Source organism: Canis aureus, chromosome 1 (genome assembly GCF_053574225.1).
Source record: "Canis aureus isolate CA01 chromosome 1, VMU_Caureus_v.1.0, whole genome shotgun sequence".
Lineage (NCBI taxonomy): Eukaryota > Metazoa > Chordata > Mammalia > Carnivora > Canidae > Canis > Canis aureus.
The window spans coordinates 99,082,595-99,104,411 of NC_135611.1; the positions used below are offsets into that span (position 1 = coordinate 99,082,595).

Sequence of the window (21,817 nt, forward strand, 5' to 3'; positions counted from 1 at the left end):
GCAGAGACACAGGCAGAGGGGGAAGCAGGCTCCAGGCGGGGAGCCTGATGTGGGACTCAATCCTGGGTCTCCAGGATCATCCCCTGAGCTAAAGACAGATGCTCAACCACTGAGCCATCCAGGCATCCCTGCTTCTGAAAATCTTATAGCGTGCTGCTAGGGATTAAAAAATAGCAGCATTTTCAGAAAGTTTTATATGAAGTGCTTACACAGGAGACTACAGCATTTCCATTTTGGTTAGTCTGAAATAAATTTTGACTAAGTAAAAAAAACAAGAACAAAAAAGAACAACACACCCTTCATGATCTCTCCCAGCTCATGTCTGAACTTCGCATAAATGCTCTCCATCCGCCCTGCACGTCTCTGCAAGCCCACATTGTTCATTCTTCATTCTCTGGTCTAAGTGCTCAGGCGAGGCTGTGAGCAAACCTCTCAGATCAACGATGGGGACCGCGTGCCTGTCATAGCCGTTCAGTCCCCCACAGGCCGTCACAGCACATCTGGCCTGAGCTCTGGGGCCCATGTGGACCCGCAAAACCAGGACTCTGGGGTTGGTGCTGCTCCCATGCAGCCTCCCGGATGCTCGCTGGGTCACAGGGGAGCAAAACACGATTCCACACTACGGCTGTGCAGAAGCAGAGAATCTGACCCCTGCATCACCATTAGGAAAGCAGCACAGTGTGATGGCAGCAAATGTGAACCCTGGCGGTCAGGAAAGGAACCTGAAGGCTACTTTGCCAATGCTCATTCACTTGTGCGTGAAAACAGGAAGATGGAGCAGCGCCCTGAACACCCTGGCATCAGGCTCATGCTCTTGTTGGAGACAAACTGCTGCCAGGCCCCTGGAGGGCCACTCAGAGGACCGCATGGAGGAGCACCGTGGCACTCTACCCTCACACACCACTACATAGTGCACTGTGGATGTCCTACAGCATAGAGAGCCCCCTAAGGTGCTGGTGGAAGCTGCCAGGTGAGCTGCGCGGCCACCACTCATGGCGGATCCAACAGCTCTCAGTGATGCCTCGAGGGCTGAGACGTCCTCACATCCTCTCTACCAACTGATAGCAGATGGCAAGCTCCTCTCCCCTGTGCCGTTTCCACTTGGACACCTGAGTTGGCAACACTATAGTAGCAGCCCCCCTGACCTTTTTTTTTTTTTAACAGATCCATGAAGCCCAAATCCATGCTGCTGACTAAGGGAGCCACGGGGGAAGGGCGGGGGTGGGGAGCATGAGGCTGGGCCTGGCTCTGTCAGACACAGTGAGGACAGGCGTGGGAGCCAAGGGCTCAGCACACCCCTCAGCACTGCTGTCACGGGCAGGCAAGATGGGGTCAGGAAGGGTCAGACCAGATGCAGGAGAGGGGAAGACTCAGAGACACGCCGGAGCTGTAACCTGCGCGGTCACAGACAGCTGCCACCACGGGCTGACACAGAACACGGGGATAGACTCACTGAGGGAACAGGAACTCCGCGTTGGGCACACAGGTGGACGTCCCAGGGGAGGCACCTCAGCAGACAGGCTACACCCTTACATCAGGGAAGGGTCTCGTGGTGGAACCGCACTGCAGCGTGGTCAACACAGCGATGGCAGCTGAGACCCTAGGGGCACATGAGATGTTCCAGGAGGCTTGAGGCCACAGCAAGATGTGGATGGACCCCAGGGTCCAGGGAGGGGATGCACAGAACCAGGCTGGGATCCCGGAAGCAAGGCAGGGAGGGGTCTGCTTGCTGACGAGAACAGGCTGGCTAGTGCTGTGCTTCACACCCCGGGGAGATGAGAGGCATTCACCCATTCACAGACATCAAGCGAGTCCTCGGTGGCCTTGGACAAAGGCCCACGTGGCCGCCCAACATCACTACAGGTTAAGCCTCAAACCCACCCCCCGGAGGTTTGGGGCGAGCAGAGGGGCTGGGAGGGGCTGGGAGATGGGAGCAGGTTGACAGACCGAGGGCCACAAGGGCACAGGAGCCCTGGTCGCACACCGTGACAGCAGCTCGGCTCAAGAACACGGCACACACCAGTCTTGGACCAGAAAGGGCCCGGCACCGGGGTGAAGGCTGTGTGAGTGAGCAGTGTGGGACCCACAGACCCTGGGACACACATCCAGGAGGGGATTCTCCTCTGCAGATGCGGGCAGCCCAGGTTGGGATGGGCTCCCTGCTGCATAAACCTGCTGGACAAACGTGTTCTGAGCAGTAAAACCCATCCAGGTCTGCACACAGCCCACTGATTGTGTGGAAAGCATATGGCCATGCACCTGTGCAACCAGGGGGAAGACGGTCCCTGGCCCTTCCCAGCCAGCCCCACGCAACACCTGCCCGCGGCGCCCCCTCTCAAGTTCGGCGCTTTCTGGGGTCCACACCAAGGTGGTCTTCGAGGCATCCCTTGTGTCTGACCTCTCTGAAGACAACTTTGTTCCATCCCCGCTCCCAGGGCCTCCCTGTGACGCTCCTCCCCCTGTCATCCACCAGGTGCCGCGGGCTGGATCTGAAGCCACATGCAGAGCGGCAGGGATGCCCAGGCATACGTATGTGACACGTGGCTTCATCTGGGGCAAGTGCCACCCAGCAGGAATGCAAGTCACACGGGAGGTGTGTATTCAGGGCTGTTAAGAGGCTGGCGCTGCTGTCCAGGTGGCCGCTCAGCCATGCCCTCTGGCAGCCTTCTGGACCGCATCTGCCTGGGCTGGCCGTGACTGGCATTCCCTAATGACATGGACAGCCTCTGCACACCTACTGAACGTTCCAGGGAATGCTTGTTCACACTGGTCTCCATCTTTTCTTGCTGGGCCATGTCTTCTTACTGTGCTGTCTCTTACAGGTTCTGGACACGGGTCCACTACCAGAGACACTCTGATCCTTTCCCTCAGCTGCTTGCTTTTCCTTCTTTCCACCAAGAAATCTCTGCCTCTGTCAAAGACGTAAAGATTTCCTCTTACATTTCTCCTAGATCTGATTTTTATGTTCTCGTCATTTTTGCACATGGGTATTCAGTTACTGTACAAACTGTCCCTGCCCCCTCCCATTACCTGACCACCTATGCAGGCCCTTGCTGGACTCTGCTCTGCTCCGCTGACCTAGAGGACCACCAGCATCGGGGCCGCACTCAGGCTCTCACGGCTTCACTGAGACACGGGGCCTTCCAACTCTGTTCTTCTTTCTCAACATTTTGTTACTCTAGGTCCTTTGCCGTTCCACGTGAATCTTAAAATCAGTTTTCAATCACTTAGAAAAAAAAAGTCTTTTAATCCATGAATACAGCTCTTTCCATTTGTTCAGGACCCTCTCCAATCACAACTGCAAATTCACCATCTGCTTGGGTGTGCAGTTCTCTGGAGATGGTGCAGCACCATTGAGGAAGGAGGACGTGGGCAGCGCAGTGGACGTGGGGCCCTAGGCAGGTGGTGCCAAAACCAGTTCAAGAGGGCTCCCCGAGAAGGGAGACATTGAGAAGAGGTGAGTGGAGAGGCCCCGGAGGCCCAGCCGCAGGTGTCCACACTGAGAACTACCACCAGCAGAAGGTGGTGTTGACTGAGGGTGAGGGTTGTGAAGATTACAAGTAGAGATGAAGCTCTTCTGGGAGGAGACCCAGGCCAGGCCTCTGGGCTGGGGAGGCCAGGGTCCAGCAGGGCCGACCACAGACCCAACAAGAGGCGAAGGAAGTGCAGCTAAGCTGTCTGGCAGCCCCCAGGCATGGAGCTCCCCAGGGCTCTGGAAGGTAGAGCAGGAGACCAGCAAAGCCCCAGGCTTTCCCAGGTGACAAAAACTGACAGAGTATAGCCACCAGGACCAGTGAAAGGTGGTGTTCAGATGGCCTAAATCTCTAGAGTCACCAACAATCCACATTAGGAAAGGAGCAGAACAGGCCACGGACCCTCTGTCTCTGACACAGGACCCACAATACAAAACAAAAACACAAAGAGCAAAAAAGGCTCTTACAACTCAATAATGAAGACAGATGACCCAACTTACAAATGGACAAAGGACTTGAACGGACATTCCTCCGAAAAAGATAAACAAATGGTCAGTGAGCACAGAGAACATGCTCGACGCCATTACCCATCAGAGAAAAGCCGATGAAAACCACCTCATCCCCGCTGGACAGCTGAAAGTACAGCAGACGATGGCAAGTGCTGGGCAGATGTGAGGAAGTCATGCCTGCCGCTGGCGTAGGAAACAGGGCAGCCATGCAGGAAGGCAGGCAGAACCACAGAGTCTGGCTCCAGGCACACACCTGAGAGGATGGCAGCCAAACAGCAGGCACAACCTGAATGTCCACCAGCCGATGAGTCCACCCCCGTGAGGCAGGTCCTGCCAGAAACAGGAGTGAGCACGACAGCTGCCCCAGCATGACAATCCGCAGAGTCACACTCAGTGAGAAAGACAGACACAAAAGGACACAGAGGTCTGCTCAGATCAAGTGTCCAGAAGAGGCTCGTCCGGAGACGGTAGGTCAGCAGTTGCCACGGGCTGGCAGGCAGACAAGCAGGAGTGACTGCCAACAGGCACTGGGATGCTTTTGGGGTGATGAAAATATTCCAAAATTAGACAGTGGTGATGCTCACACAACTCTGTGAAAGCCAAAAATCACTGAACTGTATACTCTGACGAGAGTGATTTTATGACATGTCAATTATAACTCAATAAGGCTGTTATAGAAAGAAAAACAAGCTTTCTAATCAAGCGGCAGTTTTGGAGTAACCACCCGGCAAACCCCAACTATGTCACATAGCGTTCTGGTCCCACTCCTGGCTGGTCTCAAGAAGGGCAATGTCTCTGGTCAAGTCACTTTGGAATGCTTACTGTGCACAGCTTACTGTGTGTGTGTGTGTGTGTGTGTGCGTGCGCACGCGCACATGCAGGTGGAGGTCACAGGGTACATGTGCAGGGTGTGGTGGCGCGGAGTTTATGTGTGCAAATGGAGGTCACAGGGTAGGTATGTATGTACGTGGAGGTCACATGATATGTGTGCAGGGTGTGTGCATGGAGGGGTCTGTGCATGCAGAGGTCACAAGGTAGGTGTGCAGGGTATGTGCATGGAAGGGTGTGTGCACACGGATGTCACAGGATAGGTGTGCATTTGTGCACGTGGAGTTCATAGGGTAGTTGTGCAGGCTTGTGTGTGTGCATGCACGTGGAGGTCACAGGGTAGGTGTGCAGGGTGTGTGTGTATGGAGGGGTGTGCATGTGGAGGTCACAGGGTACCTGTGCAGGGTGTGCATGGAGGGATGCGTGCATGCACATGGAGGTCACCGGGTAGGTGTGCGTGTGTGTGTGCGCACGTGGAGGTTACAGGGTAGGTGTGCAGGGTGTGCATGCATGGAGAGGTGTATGCACGTGGAGGTCACAGGGTAGGTGCATGCACACACTCATGGGCTCTGAGTGAAGACAGAAACAAGCAGACACCTCCTGAGTTCAGCCTGGCATCTTCCCTTTAAGGATCTTCCACGCAGACTTGAACTGATCACAGTGCAGACCTCCCTGCAGGTTTCAATGACCTACAGGTGTGGAGCCCGGGAGGGTGAATGTGCACACAAGCTCCACGTGGATTGCTGCACACGTGCAGCCCCTGTGCAGACGGCCACGGTGTAAACAGAAACATGCCTGCAGACCCTGGATGACCTGGAGTCAGGCTGCTGGGGTGGGTGTCTCCTGGGCGGGGCTGCATCAGCTCCCACCTCCACAGGACACAATGGCTGACATCTCCAACCCTCCAGCTCCTGCTGTTATTTTCTCCAGAGCCAATGACGTGCTTCTCAGCCCTTGGGAATGCTAGGATGACTTCCAGGTGAGTTAACTTCAATTAGTGGAAAGGTGCAAGGGGATCTCCTCTGGAAGGCCTGCAGCGCCTACACCACCACCCCCAGCAATGCCTTATGAGGTGGAATCCAGAGTAAACCAGCCCATCCTTCTCTTTATGTACAATTTATATCCAAATGACTTTCGAGAAGGATTTCAGAAAGAACCTGATCGCCAGCCTCGTTCAGTAAGGTTGCACGGTATGTCCGCTACACCATAAAACCTCATCAGGCCCGAAATGCTGCTGCTCTGTGCATGGCGTGAAACCCACAGGGGGCCAGGCACCACGGCCTGAGGACTCAGGCTGGCCGGACACCCAGCCTCATGCTGCCTCATCGAGGAAGCCAGGAGGGGGAGAATGGCCAAGCGTCAGGAGCACTGCAGTCGTGTGGGCTGCACAGTGAGACAGGACAGCCCAACTGTCCACCCCGTGACCCTGAGAACCCTGCCAGGACACTGTTCCAGAACCCAACTCCCTCCTCCCCAGGGTCAACGGCTGCACCCTATCCTAAAGACCTTTATATAAAGGATTCCTCAGTGACTTCTGGTGGCAGACAATGACACATAAAAAAATACAAAGCCAGAGAAACTTTAGGGGAAATGCTTGGTAAAATTTTAAACTCCATGTTCCTGATGGGACCTGACGATCATCCTGGTGTCCGGCTTCGCCCGAGAAAGGTAAGCGGGTTACAAACACCGAACAACACTGGAACCAGGAAGGGAGCCAGGCACAGGCCAAGCTGGTCAGAGCTCCAAGAAGAGGCAGAAGCCAGGGAGCTTGGGGGCTGTTCCAACGGCCAAGAACTTGGGGGGCCCTGGCGTCTGCCTGCTACAGGTGATGCATGGTGGTTGGGCAGAGACCCATCATCCATGTGGGACAGTAGCACGGGCAGGAAGCCAGGGCGGCAAGACACCACACACCTGCTGGGGGGCCCCTAAACAGCAGCGGACGGGGCTCCGTGCCAGACATACCTAGGGTCAGAACAACACAAGAATAAAATCTCCAAGTGCATGAACTAAACATGAACTTTCAGAACACAAAACCATTAAAATGATACAAAGACCTGTAACTAATGGTCCAAATTAAAAATATTTCTAAAATTAAAACTAAATGCTTACCCAAAATAAAAATCCTACCACTTACTAGGACTCAAAATCACGGAGCAAGAAAATCCCAAAGAAAGGGCGCTCACTCAGCCAAGCTTACGGGTGGGAGGTGCTCCCACCAGGGCCGACCACAACCCCCAAAGGCCTCACCCTTAGTTCTAGAATTTTCCGTCACATAACATGGCTGCCTACTGTCCTGAGCACAAATGAAATCAAGTCTAAGAAATCTGATGTCACCTTACTAGCATCACTTCACAGGGAAACTGAACAACTGAAAAGCTCAGCACCTGCCCAGCCACCTCCATCCCCCTGCAATTTCTGCCACTCCCTGAGATTTTAGGTTCCGCATGTGTCCAGCACAGCCCTCCCACCCCAGTGACCACAACCCTGACTAGCAGCATGCCACACAGGGCCTGTCCCCTCCTAGCCGCCGTCTGCAGGTACCACCCCGCAACCTGGCTGTCTGTGCCCACAGGCCCAGCCCAGACACGCTGTTCTAGCAACCCAGAGCCGTGGGCAAGGAGGTCGCAGTGGGAGGGTGAAGACTGATGTTCCAGGCTCGCCAGGTAAGCGATTCACAGAACAGCCTCTTTGGAACCAGCAATCTGGTGGGAGTGACCCCCCACGCAGCACGGTGGGGCAGAAAGGGTCAGGAACATGCCTGTGGGGGCACGAGTCAGAGGCCCGTGAAAGCTGTATGGACCACAGATGGTTAAAAAATCACTACAAAGTGTCACAACAACTAACCGAAGTCTCAAAATGTGTGGTTACTTCTGTGAGAGGGATGAAGCAGACAGGATATGAATGGTGCAGGGTGTTGGTGAGAAGGGACACCATCCCATCCAACTGCCCCATGTCTGCCACGAAGCCCAGATGGTGCTGCACACAGGACATGCACACAAGAGGCCAAAACATAAACACAGTGCAGTATGTGCACTGCAAGCCAGATGTGTTGGCGCTCAGGACGTGACCTGAGGGATCCTGACTTAGAAACAACACGCACACCATCCATGACTTGCAGGGACACTGGAGAAACGTGAGCACGGACTTCACCCTACAGGATGTGAGGATCTACTGCTAACAGTCACGTGAGCATGGAACAGATCAGCTTCATGATACAAACTGAGGTTTTCACAGGTGACGTGTTAGGGTCTCTGCAACTTACTTCCAAATAGCAGAGCTAAAAAACAAAGATAGATGTAAACAGACTTTATGGCAAAACATTAACTGTAGGACCAAGTAGGTACGTGGATGGACGTTGTCTATTTCACCTTCTCACATACTTGGTATTTTTCTAAACACGAAATTGGGAAAAGCACATGATAATGATGTTCATGACCTGTTGGAAGACTGGGCCTACTGCCCACTCACCCCACAAGCAGTGCTGCTGTGTGACCTCTGACATGAGACCAAGGCCAGCTCAGCTGGGATGCACATGGGGCCTGGGATCCTGGGAGCCCTCCCACACCCCAAGACTGCCCAAACCCTGGAAAAAGCTAGCCTTCTCCTCGTGCCCAGCAAACATGATGCGCACAGCACCTGCCTTCGGGCGGCAGTGGGACCACCAGGGACACAGCAATGATACTATGGCCAATGGCAGGAAAAAAGCTTCTCTCCTTCAAGGACAGAAAACACATAGAAGACAAGTGATTCTGGGGATGCCCAGGTAGCTCAGGGGTTGAGCATCTGCCTTCAGCTCAGGTTGTGACTCTGGAGTCCTGGGATGGAGTCCCACATTGGGGTCCCTGCAGGGAGCCTGCTTCTCCCCTCTGCCTGTGTCTCTGCCTCTCTCTGGGTCTCTCATGAATAAATAAATAAAATCTTAAACAAAAAAGGAAAACAAGAGGAGAAAAACTAACTTTCAGACAGAAGCTGAAAACTCCTGACCCGGGGAACCATTAGAACAACTGGGAAAGCATCCCGATGGCCAGCACACCAGCAGAGAGGGTCCAGGTGGCAAGAAGCCAGAGGAGGAGGCAGGAAAGAGATGCACCTAAACAACCAAGTTTCTCCAAAGTTCACTCCCAATTAAAACACAAAACCAATTTGAAACCACCCACCACAGGAGACGGTTTACAGCGGGGCAGGGGGTGTTGCATCTGGCGGGAGACAGGATTTCACAGAAGTGCCTTTGGGAACCGTCCCAAGCTCCCCCTTCACTCAGGAAGCCAGGCCTGGGTGCCCTCTATAAGAGCAGCAGTGACCACAGCAAAGGGGACTCGGAGTCCCAGAGCTGCCAGCAATACGCCTACGGCATCCCCGTGGCCCTCCCACTTCAGAAAACCATATGTGTTCCTGACACGCCTTGCTTTCACAATGGGAAGGCAAGAAAGATAAAAACATAGAGTGTTAATGAAACATACAAAGGCAATATTTCTCTAATGAACCTGGTTAGGTCTCCTCCATCATCCAAACTCTGAAACCTTAATTATTAACTAGACTTTTATAATTCTAGAAAATTACAGAAGGTATGAAATTTATCAAACTATGCTAAGACATGATCTAAGTGACAGCTGACTCTATTACTCTATTGAAAACATTAATATGCATCAAACATAAAAAACCTTTAGCTAAAGATTTCCACCTACTTAGGAACACAGCCTGAATTCCTCTAAGGAAACTTTTAAGGACTTTCCTAAATCTCCCTAAAGCATAAGTGTTGGAAACGAGATAAAGCAGGTGGCGCGCTTCCCGAGGAAGTGCTGGTCCCGAAGTGAGGGAAGCGTGGTATCGCTAACTGTGCGGCCTATTTCCTTCTACAATAATGGAACATCATTCGCGCATCATTAAAGAGACAGCAACTCCACAGCTGGCGGCCACCAATGTTGGAGACGAAAGGAACGTGTACCTTCAGTGAGGCTAGTGGATGCTCTGGGCCAAGTAAGCTCCAGTGGAAGGAAGCCAGGTCTTCGTCAGGCAGAATGTGATTCCCTGCAACACAGACACAGCATGGTAAGAAACATCCCAGCAGTGACAGCTTTGCATGTCAGAACCCGAAGGTGACCTGGGGGCTCCCTCCACACCCTGCAGTCCCTGGGGTCGCCTCCTCGGTTGGACACAGCACGTGTAACCTCTACAACACAACTGGAAGTACTTCATCGTCATTTCACACAGAGCCATACAGAGTGGGGACAGCTTGTGCAGCTGCCGCAGGACGACACAGATTTCCAGGATGGTTCCAACGGCTTTCCATCTCAACTGACTGCATAAAAACCGAAGTGACTTGGCTGGGCAGGGGTAACGGCAGGCTGGCGAGGCCAGGGTACCAGGATATGAGCCTCCATCTGCTCATGAGACCCTAGGCTCCACGCTGCACCCTGTCAACCGGGTTCCACAGCAGGGGCAGACCACCCACTGCCAGGATCTCTCTAAGCAAGGTTACATGATATGGGTCACACCTCCTCCGTCACTCCTGCCACCACCCACAGACGATGAAGCATAGACCACACCAGTGTCAGGAATGCCACTCGGCTGCATGCCCTCTTACCAGGGCTGTGTCAGAAATCAGAACTGCGTTTGGTCAGGAGCTGTATTCTGGGGAACACTCTCCCGTCAGGTAGTGCGTGGATGGCAGCACACCAACATCCTCCATGTGTTCACGCCCTCAGTGCCATTTAAAAGTGGCAACGTCCTGAATGACTTGAGTTTTATATGATTTAGTCCCCTCCACACTGAGAAGGCAGATTCATTAACTAGCTACTAACAGGAAGCAGAACAAGCTGAATTCTTAGTAATTAACCAATTAATCCTAATATTCTAAACACGCCAGAACTCGACGCAGACGTCCAGAGGAGCAAAGGTATGTCCTCCCTGCCCTACTGAGCTTCGTACTGCCTTCCCAGGCTCACAGGCTGCACACAGCTTTACTGGGAAGCATGATGTAACTTGAGATTTTTTTTTTTTTTAAAGCTTCTATCTGAAAAAATATGAAACCAATTCCAACATCAGTAGTCGTCTGTTAAAATTTGGGTTACATACTTATTGAATATGTTCCCCGCCCTCTCTAAAACAAAACAACTCCTCTGGCTACATTGCCCATCACAAAGAGGAAAAGGAAAATACTCCGTCTCATTTGAGGACACTAAAACTTTTACACAAAATCTAAAAATGCTCACCCAATTAAGAGTTTACCTATAACTTGTCTAAATTTTTAAAAGAAATCCCAAGCCGTAAATTCATTACTATTCAAAATGTTATTATTGTTTTTCATTCATTTTAAGACTTCACAGGATAATTTAGCTAGAAGAATACAGAGTTTGCACTATCTCCTAAGAAATACAGTCAACAGGAACGCCTGGGTGGCTCAGGGCTTGAATGTCTGCCTTTGGTTAAGGGCGTAATCCCAGGGTCCTGGGATCAAGTCCTGCATGGGGCTCCCCACAGTGAGCCTGCTTCTCCCTCTGCCTGTGTCTCTGCCATTGTCTCTCTGTCTCATGAATAAAAATAAAATAAAAAATAATAAAAATCTAAGAAAAAAAGAAATACATTCAACATTTCTCAAACACAATAAAAAACACCCTCCCGTATGTCACAGTAGATGGGGAATCCCAATACGCTGCAAGCATCTGATTTTCCAGTCACTTAATCTGCCAAAGTCATTTTGTGTAACATTTAAGTGAACAGGAAACTTTTCAGAATAGCCCTGCTTTAAAAAAAATCACTTTTAACATCAGAGAATATGCTTTCTAGATTTTGATATTTGGAAATATGAAAGTATATTTAGAAAATTAGTTTTAATTCTCCAAATCCTGAGTCCTAAGAGTTCCCTGAGAAAATGGACAGAAAAAGCCATATGAACAACACCTATTAAAACGCCATCACCAAATACACAAGAATTCGTGGCTATACCTCAGTGTAATTTTTAACTGTGTAAAACTTTTTGGAATGTTTACAAGACCTGATCAGCCCACAGTAGGACTGCCATCCTACATACTCCAGAGAGGACACATGGGGAACATGTACAATCCCACTCATCTGGAGGCCCTGGCAGTCACACAGGGCCAGCATGTCCCAAGCGCCCCCTGCCCCTCACTGAAGCTCCAGGAGGGCCCGGCTTGCACAAGGCCCATCCATCCTGTGGGCACAATTCCTACAAAACCAGCCACTAGTGCTGGGTGTCCAAGACCAGGACAGGACAGAAAAGGCAGAAAAAAAACTGAAAAATGCAAACAAAAGTGATAGATGAATATATAACTACTGGGAAGTCATTTTTACATGAACGAATTAATATGTAAAACTTCCTCTTTTCTAGGTATCCAGCATGAAGAACTGCTCTGAGGGAGTTTCTACAGACATGTGAAATGCAGGTGTTGGAGGCAAGGTACGCAGCTCAGGTCTGCTGTTTCCTGTGAGTGTCCTCCACATGCTGAAACCTGCAGCAGCGCTGAGCTCACATCATTTTCTTCTCTAATGAACATGACTTATGCCAAAGGATTAAATGTCTAATTTTCATAGTGAAAATGTGCTTTACATTTGTGATTTTAAAATAGCATTTTCCCCAAAGCATTAGTGAATTTATTCACAAAATCAGTCTTCCGCCCCAGACAGAACAACACGGAAACAAATACTTAAAAACACAAGAAGCACATTATCAACGACACCAAAAACTAATACCAGGCAAGGAGCAGCACTAAGGAGGGGGACTCCCCACAGCGTCCCAGCACTGACTAAAATTCTAGTGTGTTCCCAGCAAAGAATCCTACCAAACGAAGCCAATTCACACTGCCCACCTACCTAACAGAGCGGCGAAGATAGGGAAGCGGTTTGGGTTCAGGTCCAGCTGCTTGGCGACCTCATGCATCAGATACTGGCTCGTGGTGAGACTTTTCCCGTTCCGGCTCAGCTTGAGGGCGTGGGCACTGAAGTAGTAAGGGATGTTGCACAGCGCGTAGTCGGAGTCATAAGCGACCAAGCCGTGGAAACCATTCTCTCTGCAGAAACCAATCACTTCCTGATGATGGTCCTCAATGCTCTGCGCCACCTGTGCAAACGAGAGGAGCATGTGGTCAAAGTCAGCCCGCCACAGTACCCACGTACACCCCTCTGTGCAGAATCTGCAAATACTGGGCACAGAAACACCCGAAAGAGCCAAAGTGTCCAAGAACCATAATAAAGGGTGCGGCACACTGTGCACGTGAGCAGTCTATGTAGGAGCCTCCCAGTTAGTGACAATAATCCCATCAAGACCGCCAGTTAACTGCCCATTTCTTGTCAAATTCAAAAATGGCCCTGCCAAAAAATACCCAATGTCCGCTGATCACCATAACTGTATTCTGAGGGAAATTAGGGACAGGAAAAAGGGACGGGGGAAAACAAAGAAGTGTCAAAGCAGGAGACAGAAGCCAGCCACCCTGGTAAAACCAAGTAACTTCTTCAAAGTAGAAATATGCCAAATAGGTAAAATAATCAGAAGGATTTTTATTTATTTATTTATTTTTACAGAAAAGCCAAGCATTACCCATCACCTACAGATCTACTAGTTACTACTCACACTAAAGCACTCTGCATATGGGGACAGTAGTTAGGGTGAACATTCACCCCAAACATCACTGTCACATGGTTAACCTGGGCAAAGGATCAGACCTGGTGCTGCAGCCGGAGACCCAGGGCAGACCGCAGGCCAGGCCAGAACTCACTGCCTGCTTAGTGCTCAAGACTACAAGCCATGGGGATCCCTGGGTGGCTCAGCGGTTTAGCACCCGCCTTCAGCCCAGGGCGTGATCCTGGAGTCCCAGGATCGAGTCCCACATCGGGCTCCCTGCATGGAGCCTGCTTCTTCCTCTGCCTGTGTCTCTGCCTCTCCCTGTGTCTCTCATGAATAAATAAATAAAATCTTAAAAAAAAAAAAAACCTACAAGCCGCAACTTCTCCCTCTGTCCTGCCTCTCCCAAGGTGAGTGGTCCGCCGCAGGTGTTTCAGGGACCAGGGCACAATGGGACCAGAGCATCTCAAGGACCCAGTCATCCCAGGACCCAGGTGTCCCCGGGACAGTAGCACAGGAAGGAAGGGCAGGAGGCAACACACGTGGAAAGGTAAAAGGCCCTGGGAACCTCTCTACTCCCCAAAACTTACCAAAAGGCATTTGAAAAACACTTTCCTAAAATATATAAAGTTGAAGACAATCAATTCTTCTGCTGTTTCCCAAACTCATTTAACCAACTGAAATCTGGCAGATACTTTGTTTCTAACAATAGATAAGGTACCTGAGAACGTATAATTTCCATCTAAATCAGGTGACTTGCCTAACAGTGGAAAGAAAGTTGGCTCTCCAAAGAGCCCTGAAGGCAGAAAACACATGCCCTTAACCCTAAGTGTCTAGAACTATGCTGCCCAATGTGAAACTAAACCACATCCAAAAAGTACAAGTGTTCAAGGGTCATCTGCTGGGCACACCGTGGAGTGCTCCCGTTTCTCACCGAACTTCACAGGATGGGGATTGCCGTGTTTGGTTGGAAGGTCAGTTATAATGACATCTCATTTAGAAGCAAGGCAAACCCTTTAAAGATGCATATTTCAAGGAAAAGTAACTTACTGCATTCTCTTGATAAATATTTTTATAAAAATGTTTTACTTCATAAGAAAAATATAAACATTTAGTCAATTTATTTCTATTTCTTAGAAGAACGCACTTTCATCCCTTAATCTAAAAACTCTGCGCCTTCACTAAAATAGAAAAGTATAATTTAAGAAAATTCTGAAATGAGGCCAGCTCCATCTCTCCCAGCCCAAGCCCTGGGCCTCCCACAACCTGGGCATCCGACAACTTCAGGACACAGAACTTTGTAACAACAGCGACGTCTTACAGCGTCTTACAGCGTTTCTGAATCACCAGCAATCCCTGGCTGTGGTCCAGGCACCCTGATCATAAATGTGCACAATCCACCCCCCCCCCGAAGCCCTGAAATGAGAGGAGCTGTGAGTGACCCCTCTGCCCCCACCCCTCCAAGGAGTTCCAGAAGAGGTTACGTGGCCACTTGCTTCAGAGCCAGGCATCCCGGGGGCAGGGGGCAGAATTAAGTGCAGGACGGGCACACTATATGCTCAAGACATGTATCTTGTGGGAGTTTATTAAACCAGTGAGTGCCCAGACGCTGGGGCCGGGGCCACTGTCCCCTTTAAGTGCCCCTGTGCCAGTCACCGGGCTGCACGACCGCCCCAAGGAGAAGAGCAGGTGCACTGGCCTGAGATGAGCGGCACGGAGGCAGGATGGGCTCCTGTGGCAGGTCTGAAGGGAGGCTTTGGAGACCTACAACATACAACAATCATCCCATCGGCAGCGCACTTCCACAGTGTGAATATTCGTGCTCTTTGACCCGGTGATCTCACTCCAGGAAATGGAGCCTAAGAAGCCAAGGTACTGCAGCAGTGCTGGGAGCATCAGAGGTCAGAGCAGGCACCCGGGGGAATGTGAGCAAACGCCGGGAGCTGGGTAGGCCCAGAGCCCGCGGGCTGTGCAGAAACACAGAGAGAGCTTTCGACAAAACCCTGTTTTGTTCATCTGTTCATGACCATTGCCCCGTACACAGAGCCGCGCACAGCTGCTGCCAGGGACAAAGCAAACACCACAGTTGTATCAGGATGGTGCAGTTATGTTTCATGAGAACCTCCTTAAACAAAAAAAAAAAATTAATAAAGAAGCTGAAGCAGCACCCACACTGGCCACCTCAGCGTCCCCACACCGGGGACGGATGCTCTTCCTTCCTAAAGACGACAAGGCGTGCCCCTGCTATCGGCCAACCTAGGGCCTAGCCTGGCATCAGGTGCACGCCGGAGGCCCATTGCGGGACTGCCCACACAGCCAGTGAGGTTCATGCACCCAACAGAAGCCAGCGGCCTGCGGGCCGGAAACCAGGCCTGGGGCTCTCCCCTACAGCCTCCACCCACCGTCCCGCAGCTCCCAGTCCTTCAGAACATCTGGGTTCACTCGGCATTAAAAAGCAACATGAACGAGGTCTTATTAATTCATTACAACTCTGATGTACAAATTATTAACCACACCTTACCCCTCCGGCGGAGCACAGCCGGCCTGGGCAGCTGCCCACGGGAACTGACCAACCGACGTCCCTCCCAGGAGATGCAGGCCACAAGCACTGGCTCGGGCATCAGGCCTCAGGGCAAGGTGGGCTGGACTGCGCCTGTCCTGCTCACCTTTCCCTCCCTGAGTGCCAGCCAAGGGCACAGAAGTGGGACGCCAGGTCCAGGGTCTGGCTCAACACCCACCTGCCCACCCGAAACGTACAGTTCACAGACATCTAGTTTCCTTCAACATCAGATTTCGAGGACTCTCTCCCACAGGCCTTGACCCGAGGAAAGGCAACAAGGCCTTAAGACCATGAGGTAACAGATCCTCCTGACAGGCAGGTACCAAAAGTGTGGTGGGGCCGAGGCACAAAGCCCGAGACCCAGGTCAGGGCCAGAGGCCTGCTGGTTGACACACCTGACTGTACGCTCTGGCCAAGCCCCTACATCCGAATGGCCCACAGAGAATGACTCCTAACGTATACAAATCACAAACCAACCCGCCAGGCATCAGGGGCCCAGGGCTCACACAGACTGGCAAAAGTAGGGATCCAACTAGAAGAGTTTGAACCGACCTCTCTGAGCTGGTGGGGGCACTGCCCTAGGGACCCCCAGAGCACAATATCTGCAGTGGAAGCTGGCTCCTGAGGGCAGGCACTGCACACACGCTGACCTCCCCTGGGGACGTGCATCTCAAGGGTACAGGAGTGAGGCGACAGTGTCGAGACCACCAGTGTCTCCCCATCTGTCAGACCCACCCTGTGGGGCCGGCTTAGCCATGAAGACATCCTGCCAATGGGCGTACAGGTGATCTCACAGACGGTCAGGCGTGCACATGCACACGTCCCTGCTGTCAAGAGGGCTGAAGAGCAGAAGACCCCAGAAGCAAGAGCACCCACACCCAGACATGGTTTCTCAATTCCATTCTCCATGAAATGGAATCAGGGCCCTTAAGAAAAACGGGTGATGCTAGGGCAGGACCTCCGAGACAGCCCTGCAGCATGCACCTGTCATACCAGAAAGGAAGGGGTGCTCACAACATGAAGAAGGGGAGCGTGAGGACCCAGGAGCCCACCTGAGACTCCCAGCGCCGGAGCTGGAGCACCATATGCAACAACATCAGGAACATCACAGCAGGTGCACTACCCGAAGTATAAAACAAACACAAAAGCTCATACTGGTCCAAACAAATGATCACATAAACATACTGTGCCCCACACAAAAATTCCAACCATAATGTGAAATCCCTCCCAGGAACCAAAGCTCATCCCCACCGTCCCCCCAAACCAGGCCTGGCCAAAAGGACCACTTCCCAAAAAGCAAACCAGCAAAGGGATGAAGTTGTGTCACAGAGCAGATGCCAACAGACTCCCGCATGGTACGGTGTGACAAAGGGCACTGCACCTCCGCGGCATTCTCCCTGAAACATGAGAAAACACCAGGCAGCCTAGAGAATACCTGCTCAGTAATCCAAGGTGCCAAGGTCACCAAAGAGGCAGAGGCAGAGGTGCTTTCCGGGGCCAGACGGGCCCAGGGAGCTGACACCCAAAGGCCACAGGGCACCGCAGAGCCTAGGAGGACCCAGGGGAAGGAGGGATGAGGCCTGAATGAAGAACACACGATACCACAGCAGGGCAAGCTTCTTGGTTTGGTGACTGCTCACTCACAAGCTGTTACCATGCACGCAGGCAAGCAGAGGGAAGGGTATTTGGGAACCCTCTGTACCATCTTGGCAACTTTTCCATAAAACTAAAATTATTCCACAGTAAGAAGTTTATTTTAAAAAGAAAAAACTCAACAGTCTACAAGACACCAGCTGGAAAACTATTTTAAGCTACTTCACCAGGTGAACACAGCATTCACAGGCATGAACAGCACAGTCTCACAGCCTATTACATGAAAACACATCTCTCCGCAGATCGTGGGCTTCGGGCAGCAGGAGAGCCCACCCCTGGTGAAGCTGGGTCACCACGTATCTGCAAACCAAGGAACAAAGTCCACTGGCCGGAGGGCTGGGGACAAAGCCTCAAGACGCGCACCACGGAACCCATCAAAGAGCAGGTGCTGGGACTGGGTTGCTATAAGGTCCAGCTGGGACAGAAAAGGGGTCCAGGCTGTGTCAGAACAGGACTTGTAAGGCAAGTCTTTAATTAAAGATAAAATTCAACGTCACAGTTAAGCTTCAGGGAAGCAGGGTCTGACCCTCTTCTGAGGGTCTCCTCTGCTCTGGAGCCCACCTGCCACCTAACCTGCCCACAGACAGCACCCTGCTCCTCCTGGCCTCCAGCTCTGAGCACTAACTGGGTGCCATCTAATGAAATGGACACACCTAGTTCTTAGTTCTGATTTTGGAAGTGAGGAAAAACCATTACGTAGGATCCTGAGGTGGTTATTTCAAGCTAAAAACATGAAGCCCTGAGACCTACTGTCCAATAAGCGGTAGTATAGGGGTTAAAACCTCCTTCCCCACAGTGAGCCAAACCTGGAAATCTGCACGGCCTTAGTGAGGAAAAGCCGAGAGCACAGCCACCAGAGAGGTGCTGGGCCTTCATGGATGCGCCGTGGCTGCCACTGCTCAGCAGATGCAGGGGGGCCCCCCAAGAGACCTCACCTCTGGCTCGGGGCAGAGGAGCCGCCATCAGCCCAGGAAGCACAGTGTGCCTCGCCGGCCTCCACACCCACCTGGTCCCAGAAACACAGGCCGTGGGGGCAGAAGAGCCTCAGCAGCCAGGACACCGTACTAAGCCTCAGGGACTTCACGCTGCGGGTTCCTGCCCCCGACCCCAGGTCAGGCTTCTATCTCATTCGTGTGTTAGTGTCACTGAAAAGACAGGTGCATCAGAACTCAGTATTTTCACAAGGAACACTGCCCCAAAACTCCCTAAGCTTCCTGCGCAAGTATGGCCACTTATTTAATGCTGACAACTGCTATGGGGACTGTCCCATCCGATGACAGCATCGCACTGTCACTCCTGATCTCTAGGACAAGGTACTAGCATGGAAGGCTCTGTCTCTGGAGGCAGGTGGGCGAACCCAATGCCCACTTTAACATGTTCTGCACTTCCACTTCTTCATCTGCAAAAATAACACCATCCCTACCCTCATAGGGCAGCTATGACAGCTAACGAGCTACTACTACACGTAAACAGCTCAGTCATTCACCAATAATAAACACTGATAAAAGTCAGCTACCATTTGTCTTTAAGAAAGCTGCATGAGAAAGGATCTGCTTCTTCATACTTCTCCAACATATGGGACCTGAAACACTATGAGTTGTCATAAATAGATTTCCCGACATCAAGAAAAAAATACTGTGTGAGATTTTTCTTTAGAACGGTTTTACACCAGCTCAGAGAATAATGTGACACACCCTCAAGCCACCTATGAGATTTAAAAGATATAAGTTAACCTGAACACAAGAGGATATGAGTCAACCTAAATTCTTTTGTTTAAAAAAATAATAATAATGCCTTGATCTTGAACTCTAGTGGCCAGGTCCTGGGTGGATGAGATTACTCAGCTCCCCACTCTCACTCAAGTCTAACAGAGGAAATCAACTCCAATTTGGTGGAAGATTTTTATTGTTGTTGTTGACTTAAAAGGGCAATTTAAAGTTATGACATATTTTAGTGATGTCTCTAAAAATGAACTCTCTCCCCCTCAGGAAATCTGGAAGGAGAGCTGAACAGCTTCTTCCCTTATGCATCCCTTGCCTATTCTACAAGAACTGGCTGCAGTGGTCTTGAAAGCAAGGAAAAATAATTTCTTTTAAAATAAAGGAGAAGCACATGAAAAGATTCTCGACTTCATTAATCATAAAGGAAATGCAAATCAAAACCTCAATGAGATACCATTCAGCAGCCATTAGGATGGCTACCATCAAAAAAATAAACAAATATAAGCAAGCAGATGTTGGTGAGGATGTGGAGAAAGCAGAGCCTCATACATTGCGGGTAGGAAGGTGACAAGGTGCGGATGCTGTGGATCCTCAAAGTCTCACACACAGACCTACCCTTTGAACCAGCAGTTCTACTTCCAGGTGCTGAGAGAATCGAAGGCAGGAACTAGACAGGTGTTTGCACACCCATTTTCATAGCAATGTTACAACAGCAAAAAGGTGGAAGCGGCCATTGACAGATGAATGGATAAAGAACGTGTGCTGTATGGACACAGTGGACTATTACTCAGCCTACTCCTGACACCTGCTGCAACATGGACACACCCTGAGGACACTGAGCAAAGTCAAGTAAGCTGCTCACAAAAGGACAGATGCTGTGTAATTCCTCTTGCATGAGGCCCTACGGCAGTGAAACTCTGACACAGAGTAAGCAGTGGGCGCCAGGGGCTGGGAGGGGCAGGGGACGGGGTCAGTGTTTAGTGGGGGACAGACTTGCAGCATGGGAAGACAAAAAAGTTCTGGAAATGGACAGTGGGGATGGCTGCACAACACTGTGTTATACTTAATGCCACTGTACCCTATGCTTGACAGTGGTTAAAACAGTAAAAATTTTTAATTTACCCCAACTTAAAAAATAAAATTAAGAAAATAATAAAAAGAGGGTTGTATCCCATCTCCCCATCTTCCTAAGAAGGAAGCCTAGGCGCTTGGCTCCAAGAGGTAACTTCCTACTTGTCAAAAGACAGAGGTTTAACTCTTCCTTTAGAGGATGATGTGAGTGTGCGTGACTGGCACAGACTGTGGCTGCCTGGTCATGTAACAGGCTGAGACGTCTTTTCTCTGTAATCTCTTTAATAGATCGCCTTAACGCCATTTCTTATTCAATAATAAAACCCATTTTCTTTCACTACTCAAATATAAATGAGAGGGGCACTTGGGGGGCGCAGTGATGAGTCCGACTCTTGGTCTCCACTCAGGTCACAATCTCAGGGTCGTGGGATCGAGCCCCAGGACAGGCTCCACAATCAGCGCTGAGTCCACTTGAGATCCTTTCTCTCTCCCTTAGCCCCTCCCCACACGCATGCATTGTCTCTCTAAAATAAATAAATTTTTGAAAAAAAAAATGAGTAGATATAACAAAAATGCAAATTAAACTTTATTAACTTTAAAAAAATTTTAGATGACAAAAATAGAGAAGCAAACACCCACATTATTTGCCCTCAGTGTCTAGTTAGCCTACTATACTAACCTCCTCATACTCCAGCTAATTCCAAGCAATTCTATCCTTGTCAGAAATCTAATTCCAAAACAACACATCAAAATGTAAGTTTCTGACTTTGTAGAGTTGAATCTCAGATTGGTCTAGTCCATTTCAAGATGGCAGCACTTGCCAAGTCTTCAGTGAACGAGCCCCCTGCCCGCATTAGACAAGAGTTCCTTGGAAGATTTCATTCACTCTTCTGTGCCTGGCTAATAACAGGCATACAACATTTGCTAAAGGAAGGATGAATCATCACTGGGAACCAATCAGAAAAGATAGTATCGGGAATTTAAGGTGAGAAAATAAATCTTGCACAATGGCCATTGATCCAGGTGTTGAAAGAAAACAATTAAATGCATCTGTCTATATACACTGAACAATGCAAATATATGATTAAAAAGTCCAGCGCCTATACTATACATCTGCAAGAGGAAACTGAGTCTCCGGCCTCAAGCAGCTTCAGTCAGCTGGGGATGCATCCAGGCAGCTATAACCAAGCCAAGCACAGGAAGCCTTGATGCACAGGCTGTGCGCGCACACGACCCCCAGCTCCATGCGAGGCGCCCAGGGCGCTCCGGTCATGATCCCAGGGTCCTGGGATGGAGCCCCACATCAGGGAGCCCGCTTCTACTTCTCTCTGTGCCCCTGCTCCCACTCACACACACGCTCGCTCTCAAATAAATCAATAAAATCTTCACATACACACCCCAAAAAAGGCTCCATGAAGGAAGCC

General features: G+C 50.6%; 1 protein-coding gene and 2 long non-coding RNA genes across 6 annotated transcripts in view; 1 reads left to right on the forward strand and 2 right to left on the reverse strand.

Moving 5' to 3' along the window:
• FAM120A (family with sequence similarity 120 member A) overlaps positions 1-21,817 on the reverse strand; it is an 87,467-nt gene that overhangs the window by 59,352 nt on the left and 6,298 nt on the right. For 2 of the 4 annotated variants that reach the window (XM_077910919.1, XM_077910914.1), the window contains exons 2-4: positions 12,641-12,887; positions 9,756-9,838; positions 6,722-6,772 (exon numbers count right to left, since the gene is read on the reverse strand). In XM_077910919.1, the coding sequence (XP_077767045.1) occupies positions 6,722-6,772; positions 9,756-9,838; positions 12,641-12,887 (381 nt within the window). The remainder of the gene's footprint in view (positions 1-6,721; positions 6,773-9,755; positions 9,839-12,640; positions 12,888-21,817) is intronic. The other 2 variants (XM_077910921.1, XM_077910915.1) reach the window with 1 other exon arrangement.
• LOC144321574 (uncharacterized) lies at positions 1,459-5,791 on the reverse strand. The gene is made up of 3 exons (XR_013387178.1): positions 3,031-5,791; positions 2,735-2,911; positions 1,459-1,600 (listed from the first exon to the last, which is right to left on the reverse strand). It is a non-coding gene; the product is annotated as an uncharacterized LOC144321574 (long non-coding RNA).
• On the forward strand, positions 6,252-12,367 carry LOC144321565 (uncharacterized). Its single transcript, XR_013387172.1, has 3 exons — positions 6,252-6,478; positions 7,383-7,473; positions 12,159-12,367. It is a non-coding gene; the product is annotated as an uncharacterized LOC144321565 (long non-coding RNA).